Source organism: Nipponia nippon, unplaced genomic scaffold (genome assembly GCF_047370975.1).
Source record: "Nipponia nippon isolate SJK-2023a ecotype South Korea unplaced genomic scaffold, ASM4737097v1 scaffold_5, whole genome shotgun sequence".
NCBI classification, from domain to species: Eukaryota; Metazoa; Chordata; class Aves; order Pelecaniformes; family Threskiornithidae; genus Nipponia; species Nipponia nippon.
Window position 1 is genome coordinate 26,441,719 of NW_028262369.1, and position 9,648 is coordinate 26,451,366.

General features: G+C 45.4%; 1 protein-coding gene across 1 annotated transcript; it reads right to left on the minus strand.

Moving 5' to 3' along the window:
* Positions 1–52: 52 nt before the first annotated feature.
* LRRC42 (leucine rich repeat containing 42) lies at positions 53–7,607 on the minus strand. The gene is made up of 8 exons (XM_087733124.1): positions 6,940–7,607; positions 5,528–6,015; positions 2,998–3,129; positions 1,878–1,996; positions 1,378–1,466; positions 1,179–1,292; positions 942–1,026; positions 53–545 (listed from the first exon to the last, which is right to left on the minus strand). The coding sequence occupies exons 1-8, from the start codon at positions 7,597–7,599 to the stop codon at positions 289–291; spliced, it is 1,944 nt and encodes a 647-aa protein (XP_087589250.1). The 5' UTR covers positions 7,600–7,607; the 3' UTR covers positions 53–288.
* Between the last annotated feature and the right edge of the window lie 2,041 nt (positions 7,608–9,648).

Genomic DNA, 9,648 nt, shown 5'->3' on the forward strand with positions numbered 1-9,648 from the left:
GGAGGAGGGATAGGACCAGCTATTGTTGTGAATGATATCTATGTCAGAAGAATTAGTTAAGGATGACAACAAAAACTTTATTTGCAAAAATTATTATGTATTGAAAATATACAGTAGTATCATCAACCTTCTCCTTGACTCTATCCCTCCCCAAGCATAGGTTAACCCACAAGCATATCACAGCAACCAGATTTAACAATACTGGTCTCCTTTGTTACTCCCTCTCAATATGTCTAAATTCTGTCATCAGCAAGAAAACAACAAACAAAAGACCCACTTCTTTCTGACTCAGTAGGTATTTAACAAGTCCCAGTCCTCCACCGTGAGGCACAGATGCTTCTGTTTGGAAGTCCTTTCTCTCTCCTGTTCAGCCAAAGCTCTTTTTTTATTGTTCTTTAATTCATGGCTGCCTGCAACCTCCTTTTTCAAAGGTACGTGGCAATTTTGAACTTTTTCCTTATAAAACTGCAAGTTTCCAGATGCTTTTGTTTCTGCCTCCACCAACTTGCATTTGCCTACTTCCTCTTTTCTGTGTGTCTTGCCATCTACAGGAAAAATAAATCAAGTTTAGATTTTGGGAAAAACAGAATTATGCTGTAAAATGCATACTTGTGCTGCAAATTGTTTTGGCCAAGCCAAGCTGGAATATGGACTGCTTTGCTGAAATGTGCAGAGGGAAAAATAACATTTATATTTTGGACTCAGAATTTTAAGGAGAAAACTCAGTTATTATATGTTGCCCTAAGCATGCTGCCATGCTGTACTTTAAGAGTTATCCAGCCGTCTAACAAATGAAAAAAACTCAAACACATTATAATGCAGTCACACAAATGGCTGAAATTGCACACCTGAGATGCTATTTGTACTATTAAAAAAGTATGAAAATATTCCTTGTAGAAAAGGAAACAAACAAACAACGTGGTCTCTATGCAGTTACGTACAGAAGCGCAGAGCTGCTGTTCTGGATCTCAAGTCGTCTTGTGGCTTGATGGCCTCCATAACTGCCTGTTCCCACTGCAAAACTGTCTGAAATAACATTTGAAGGAGTTAACATTTTTCTTGTAAAATTTACAGAAATATCACTGGAAACAACTCTATCCCTTATTCTTTCCTATTCAGTGATTTAATGCTCCATAAGGACAATTTCTAGAGAGTAAAACAGACGTAAAACCCCATACCTGCTCTGCCCATCCCTCTGTTTTGCAGTTACTATGATCAAATTCTTTCAGAGGCACTTTTGAGTGAACCAGGCCTATCTGCATTTGGATCCGCTTAATGACAGCATTAACGTCCTAGTGAAAAGGGAAATAAAGTAGTCAGAGGGAAAGAACATTTGATTACATTTGTCTAGTAAAACTTAGGCAGATGCTCTTTTACCTTGAGGCCTGACCCAGAAATGTCCAAACAATTCAATTTCTTGAAAGAAAGAAGGTATCCAATTCCCACATCTGTGATTTTAGGGTTACCTGTAAGGTCAAGTAAAGTTAGCTAAGTTGCAAGATGTTGAGAAAGATGATCAGAATACCAAGAAACTATTTGCTCCAAAAGCTAGTATTGGAACAAGGCGGGTTTGGCCTTTTTTTGTAGTATGCATCATGTTTTGAAAGCGAGTCAAAACTGACTTTTTCCCTCTAACGATCAAAATACAAGTATTACAATACCAATTCTCAAACTATTAAAAAAAATATGTAAGTACCAAGTGGCTGAGACTACAGATATGACCTGTGCCTTCTGGAAAGTTGTTGGTGAAATTTGGGGTTGAGTGCTTGGCTCATGGGAACCATCAAATTAATTGTATTCCTTCAATATTAAGGAGGCTAAATTTTTTATCAGAAAGGATACAGGTTGCTTCTCATATTAAACCATGAAGTACTTACAAGACAAGTCTAATACCAAAAGATTCTCAAGTCCCTTTTTCAATACTCGTACTGGTGCTGTCATTCTGCGAAGGCCCGCATCTGATAAAGAGTTGTCTTTCAGGAGAAGCCGTTTTACGCTGGGAGGAGAGATACAAACGCATAGTTTATAGTCATTATTTTAGACAGTTTTGCAAAATGTGCTAAAACTCTGTCGGAAGGCCAGGGTCTTCCTGTGCCTACCCCTCAGTCTACTTTGTTAATGTTACTAAAAAGTAATAAGAAAGAAGCCTGTGTTAGTAGGACTAACAAATATCTTTTATTGCCTCTGCTAGCTCAACAGAAGTGCTTACTTGACCAGAGCTCCAGTGACAAACCAATCCTAGAGCACAAGCGTTTGCTAACAGAGACAATAAGGTTCTTTATATGCTGAAGTTATTTAAACCAAGGCTGCCAATCTCAACTCCACTCGAAACTAAAAAGAGAAAAATGCTTGGCAAAATGGGAGAGGACAGATTTGGTAAGAGATCCAGCAATGATTTTTAAGTAAGCAATGAGGTATTATAACATAGATGAACAAAACTCAGTGAAAAACATGACGCTAAAACATTCTCCAGAGCACTTCAAGACACAACCTTGATGCAAAATGCACCAAAATCTTATAGTAACATAATATCCCCTAATTAGCAGTCATCCTGCCTATTGATTTCCAAAATATTCTACTTTTCAATCTTTAGTATTATGGGGGGTTTTTTTGAAATGTTAATTAACTAAATATTCGACCTACTGCTTGCAGAAATCTTCATCTGGAACACCGGTTTGGTTAAAAAACTTGTTCCCTCTCAAAAAAGGAAATAAAAGCGTAAAACTGTTCCAAATGCTTAAGATGCAGTTTTTACCTGGCCAATGGAAATTATAAAAACTTGATTTAAAAACATGAGACAGTAAATTATCTTGCACATTTGTAGCACCTTTTATGATTCAGTATGTGCTTTGGATTGTGTACAATAAATTCTGTATCTTCAAACTGACACATTGCTGCCTGTGAAACTTTCCTTTAAAGTCGCAGCCTGCTTCTTTGAACCGTTTAGTAATAGGAAAAGAAAGTGTCATTTTTAGCTATGTGTCAAGAACTTGGTACCTAGACAGAGCCTCTTTGGTGAGGTGTTCTAGCAGTTCATGTTCATCTCCAAGTTTACAACAGGAGAGATCCAAACACGTCAGCTCCCGGAAAGACTTAATTTCTTCTAGCTTTTCAGAGATAACCAGGTATCTGCAAAGAGAAAAAAAAAACCAAAAAGCTACAAGCGTTCAGGCACATCAGGCGGCACCTATATCCTCAAGTGTCACAAGCATAATGCAGTCGTTTCTTTTAAGTATCTATGTGAAAATTGACAGAAATTAGCCAGCTGTCTTAAGTACCTTTTTATGTGCAGTCTGCACACAACACATCTGAGTTCCTAGTCTTCTCCTTGAACAAATGTCATGGTTTTGCTTTGATTCAAAATGTTGGACTAACAATTAAGACTTCAACTTGCAAACAGTGCAACTGGGGACTTCTTTACAGATTATTATTGTATTATTTCAGAATAATGCAGAATATATATTCCAGTTCACCGTAAATCAACTTCACAGACTGCTCTTCCTCAGTATCTAGGAAATGGGTAGACACGCCCAGGTTCATGCAGGTTTAAAATCTACTTCAAATGTATCAGGATAGCTTGTCAAATGGCAAAACTTTACTTTTCATATATGTAAATAAAATACTTCACTAGATATCTAAGTCCTACAGGACACCTGCAGGACTCCAACTAGAACTGTGACTACACCCCAGGCAGTAGTTACTCAGTGGGTTATTTTTTTAGCTGTGTTGGTTCCCTGATCTGATTCACTCCGCAGCCATGCAAACATCTGTGCTGGAACTATTCAGTAGGAGGATTAGAGATTGGAACAAACCACTAACGAATGACATGCACGAATATCCAGTAATAAGCACGTAGCAGTCACTGCCTCACCAATTTACTTCTTATTGTCTCCGTGGCAAGACAAGCCCCAAATTCGCTAATCTCTCCTCAATTTACCTTATATTCCCCATGGCAAGACAAACCCCGAGGTCAGCATCTTCACTGCTGAAATGAGGGGTGCTTACTAATTTAACCCCTCAAGGCACACCTCCTTGGCCATGCAAATAAGGGGACCTTAATATCCTCCCACTGCAAGTATACCTATCCAACTACCCCACCAAATCCCTTTGCCATGCAATTCAGCTATGCAGAAGGCAGTACATATAGTCAGAGCGCAAGCCAACTCTTGAGAGATACTCCTAGCTCAGGGGCTTATAAAGAGAAGAGTGGGCTCTTTTAGAAATCTTTAGATGATGAATCTTTAGATTCGTCAGAAAATGCCTTAATATCTTACTTCCTGGATTTCAAAGACTCGATACTTAACTCAGCTTTCTGTAATGGCAAAAGATGCCAGAGGTAACTTCATTTCTGAATTAATCCCATAAAAAGTATCTGTACTGGAGATAAAAAGGGAGTACGTTTAAAGGATAAAACAAAGGATAATTGACCTCTGCTCAAACATTCCTACTGCGCTCTTGGCACTTCAGATGAATATGCCTGTACTTTGATTTTAAACTGGATAAACCATCCCTTTTTCAAGTGTACAGATGGAAGATAGACTGGTTATATTACTGGGAAAGACTTCAGTAGGAGCAACGCTTTAAAAACATAATCCAGTTTTAAGCTTGGTAAGACTCTTCTAGTGAAAGACATTGAGAAGATGGAAAAACTGGCGCTGGACTCTCATCAGACCCTCATTAAAGCACATTCAATAGGGGGATGGGAACCACAATAAACTACGGTAAAACCTGCCTGACTTCAAAGCCTGTAACTTACCTACAAGACTGCATCTTCTTCTGAGCCCCCAAAATGAAACAGGATAGCGAGCTTATCGTAAATAAACAGACAGTTTGCAAGGGTGTATTTTGTCTGTACAGTCAGCTAAATATGTTGAAATGCTTATAAACAGCAACTACAAAAACATCCCATGAAATACCTGAGAAGGTATTAAACACAAAATAGTTGCAGGTTTAATCCTTCACATAAAAACCTCTGTTAGTTAACATGGATATTACCTGAGTTATGATTTCTATCTTAGAATAAAACCAGCAGCTGCACTTGTAGGAAAGGAATCACAGAATCATTTAGGTTGGAAAAGACCTTTAAGGTCATTGAGCCCGACTGTTAACCTAGCACTGCCAAGTCCACCACTAAACCATGTCGCTAAGCATGTCTACCCGTCTTTTAAATACCTCCAGGGATGGGGATTCAACCACTTCCCTGGGCAGCCTGTTCCAATGCTTGACAACCCTTTTGGGGAAGAAGTTTTTCCTAATAGCCAACCTAAACCTCCCCTGCCGCAACTTGAGGCTGTTTCCTCTCATCCTATCACTTGTTACTTGGGACAAAATGGGAATGGGACAAAAGGAATCAAGCAGTAGAGAGTGAGACAAGGCTCAGGTCATTTCATTAAAATTATGTGGTGTCATAAGGCCCAAGAGATTTTTTTTTTAAATTATTTTTGAGAGTAAATAATTTAAGGGAAACTTTAAGTGTGCTAGCAAAAAGCACTAGTAGACGACGATATCTGTTACTGAACACACTTACCTATTCCGCAAGCATAATGAACATAGCACCAAATTGCCATATGCTTCAGTAAACTTCTGTAGAGCTCTCAGTCCCGTTACTGGTTCTGTGAACTTTTGTCTTGCTTCTGCGGCTGAAAAGAGCTTTTCAGCAATCTGCTCTGGGAAGCCAATCAACGAGTCAATGTGATCAACATTGTCAGAAATGTAACCCAGCACTAGGCTGAAGAGAGACTTGGCCGAGTACCGGAGGTTCCCCTCCTTAGTGTACGTGAAGATGAAATGATCAGTCCTCTGCCTCCTTGCCCTATCGTCCTCCCTGTTCATACAAAGCTCCACCGAAAATCCTCTGGAAAACAGCCTAAAAGATCTTGTTTTGGGAGTGACATTCTGTATGCCGCCTGCACCCTGATTTACCACGTGCAGCTTCCCATTTTCACGCACATATATTGGCCCAGTATCCAAATGGCTTTCTGAGTGGAGACAGTAAGACATTCCCCTCGTCCAGTTCTGCAAAAACAAACCGTAGACAGGTAAAGAATCGCCATAGGGGAAAACACCAGTCAGGAAAGACCCCAGGCCCTGGCAGTTCTCCTCAACGCCCTGAGCATGGTCACGTAACCCTGCACTGCAAGGAACAAGGGTGTGCGCCGTCTGCCATCAAACGGCAAACACCAGTCAAGTGGGAACCCAACCCAGGGCTGGCAGAGAGGTGAAGTGCCTTTGCTCTGGCAGGGTCTGTGCCTGGTGCCCGTCAGCGGCCTGGGGCTGGATCCCAGTCCTGCACAGGCACTGGCAGCGGGAGGGGGTCTGGGGCTGCGTGGGAAGCAGGGCCCACAGCTTGGCCTGGCTCTGCTGCAGGCGGGGGGGAGGAGGAGGAGGGCAAATGGCCGACTGCAGCAGGGCAATGGAACCTGCTGGAGAATCTCCCTCCCTGGGAGGGTGGGCAGGCTCCCGGTGCCCCTTCCCCAGCCTAGCCCAGCCGGTGCCGGGGGGCTCTGCTTTGCGAGCAGGAGTCCTGGCGAGGGGCAGCAGGGCGCAGACCCTGCCATGGAGGGGTCCTGTCAGTTCCTACCCTGAGGGACTGGGGGCTCAGGTCCTGCGGGGCGGGAGGGGATCGGGCCCTGCCTGAGGCGGGGGAAGGGGGTGCTGAAGGGATCGGGCGCTGCCCGGGAGGAGGGGGGCCGAGGGGAGCGGGTCCGGCCCTGAGGGGGCGGGAGGGGGGGTCGAGCCCTGCCCGGGGGGGTCTGTGAAGGGATCGGGCCCTGCCCGGGGGTGAGCGCGCCGTGACCGGGGGCAGCCCCAAGGGGCGCAAGGGGAAGGGTCCCCGCCCCGCCCGGCCCCCGGTCCGCCCCGCCCGGCAGGCGTGCGGCAGGGAGGCGAGCGCCCCGCTCCCCGCGCCCCGCCGGGGCCGCCGGCCCGGCCCCCACCTACCTGCCCCGGGAGGGGCCACCCCGACGCGCCGTCAGCCGGGCCGCGGCTCGGCGCTCCCGCCGCCCATCCCGCAGCGCCCGCGGGCGGCGGGCGGAGCCGCGCCGGAGGCGGGGCCCGCGCCCGGGCCGGGGCCGGGGCCGGGGCGGCGCGGGGCATGCCGGGAGCGGGGGCTGAGGGCCGGTGGGGTGCGCCGGGGCCCCGTCCAGCCTCCCCCGCCCGGGTGTGGGGCGGGCTCCCCGCTCCCAAACCTCCCGCCCCCGCGGCAGCAGCCGCACCGCCACCCCTCCGCCAGGCTCCCGGGAGGCCACGGCACCGGCGGGGAGCCGGGAAAGGGGGCGCCGGGGCCGTGAGGGGCTCTCGCTGCCCCGCGCCTGCGAGGCGCTTAGGCCGAGGTGGCGGGTCCCGCAGCAGCCCGCGAAGCACCGCGCAGCTCCCGCGGGCGGAACGGCGGGCGCGGGCGGGCGGCGCGCAGGGACGGCTTTGCGGGTTGCGCCGGGCCGCCGCCGTTGCCTGGTAGCGGCGAGCTCGGCCTTCCCCGCCCCGCCGCTCCGCTGCTGGCCGCCCGGCGGGGATGAGGGCCGCCGACTGGTGCCTGAGCTCGGCGGGGGCTGCCGTCGTCCTGGCCACCTCCAGCGACGAGCAGCACCCCGCCGAGAACATGGCGGACGGGTGAGGACGGCGCGGGGCGCTGAGGGGCTGTGAGGGGTGCGCGGGCCCCGGCGGGAAGCCGCTCCTCCGGGGCGGCCGCTCCCTGCAGAGATCCCTCCCGGTGCTGCCGGTGCCGCAGCCCGTCGCTGCCAGGCTCCGTGTTTTGCTTACCCGCTCGTGTTGGCACATAATTAACTTTTTGAGGGGGACACCCCCCTCCCCCGCCCCCAATCGTGAGCCCTGTTGTGGTACTGCTCGGGTACAGAGTCTGAACGTTAAAGTATTAATACCTCTAATACCTCCAGAGAGCTTCCCCATTGTCACACTGGGGTTTGCTTAAAATACCCCAAATAAAAAAGGCTTTGTAGCTTTTTTTGTTTTTTAAATGATAAATTTAGAGATGGTTATAGATGGAAAGCCGCAGGTGGGGGGTTTGTCCCTTTTTCTCTACAGAAGTTCAGAAACGTTTTGGACAACGACAGGCATGTTCCCGCAGGAATTCATTATTGGTTTTCCTAAATGTGTAAAAATCAGCAAAGTCGCAATCCAGTGTTATTTGGGTAAGACTTCATGTATTGCAGTACGTAATACATACTACGTTAAATACGTGTGTGTGCGCCTATATGTAAATTCTCACAGTAGTGTCATCCTGTAAGTAGTCACTTCTAACATTCATAAAGCTTAATTTAATTCATAAGGTTTCATTTAGCTTAGCAAAGCCATTGTCCTCCACATCCAATGTTTTTCAGAAATAAATCAGAAAAAAGATGGAAAATCTACCCCACCTGCATTCGTTCTGTTCTTACAACGCCTTGTATTGAGCTTGTAATTAACTGTTCTGTTGCACAGTGATGGCTGTTCTAATTCCATGGACAGGACTACAATACTTAGTCTTTTAATTATTTATTTTGAATATTGATTTTTATAATTTTGTAGGACAGAACTCTCTTAGTCTTACTTTTTTTAAAGGATGTGAAGGAAAATGTGAGTTCTAAAACAAGGTCAGAGCATGGAGGCAGGAGCTTGACCGTTAGCAGAGGCTATGCAAAAGACATGAAAACTTGTCATTTGTCAAACCTGGAACATGAGGATGATGGTTGTATTATAGTCCTACCCCATAAATTAGAGGAAGAATGGATTAGTTAATGCTTTTAAAGTGCTTTGTAGATGAAAAGTGATGCAATAAATATCATTATCAATAAAGAATTTGTACTGATATTTTAAATATATATATATTTTAGTGCGGACCTTAAGGATTGAAAGAAGCGTATCTAAAGACCCAGTAGGTTTTGAACAGTGCATTGAAAAAGGTAAGATTCTGAATCTGAAGCAGTGGGGATTTTGTGGGAATTATGTTGATCTTTGTATTTGCTGATTCATTTACTATTTCTAGGTTTAAGAATACCAAAGCTTGTGTTAGGCAAACTAGGAAGGATTCTGATTGACTTTTTTTTGTTACTACTAAAATAATTCATCAAAAATAAAACTTGCTAATGAAGCTTGGGAATGATTTTTTTTCTAGCAAAACAAGGGAGGATAACAGTAAGATGCCCTGGCAGGTGTCCGAAAACAAGATCGGTCACATTGTCAGCCCTTGGTGAAGCCTTGTGACCTAGACTACTTTTGTTAATTTTAGTTAGTCTTGGTTAGTATTTTACTGGAGCTTTTCACAACGATCCCTGTTTTCCTGCAAAAATTGCTTATGATGTTAAACCACGGAGTAGTTCTCACAGTAACTTAGTTACATTTTCACCTTAGCTGCCTGAATAATTTCGGTGATGCTCTTCTGGAGGGAACTATCACTTTTTGCATACATAATATCAAATTCTTTGGGTTCCCCCTTGGTTTCTTTGAACATCAGGTGAAAACATGGACATTTTGGAGAAAGAGCCAGGTGTCTGATCATGTAGCCTGGTGCTATATAGCACCATTTTCCCAACTTGAAAAATGCATTTTAGATGGATAATGATAAACAAATATACTGTGAAGCAATACTCTTTATTCTAAAGTTAAATCTTAATTTTATGCCTTTGACTAAGTATATGTAGGCTGTAAAATTAT

What these genes read in the sequence shown, in the direction of transcription:
- LRRC42 (XM_087733124.1), bottom strand. Translation starts at nt 7,599, where the DNA reads ATGTTCTCGGCGGGGTGCTGCTCGTCGCTGGAGGTGGCCAGGACGACG. An exon ending in TTTGGTATTAGACTTGTCTT is followed by an intron (nt 1,467 to 1,877) that starts GTAAGTACTTCA and finishes TTGACCTTACAG; the next exon opens with GTAACCCTAAAATCACAGAT. An exon ending in TTTCTGGGTCAGGCCTCAAG is followed by an intron (nt 1,293 to 1,377) that starts GTAAAAGAGCAT and finishes CCTTTTCACTAG; the next exon opens with GACGTTAATGCTGTCATTAA.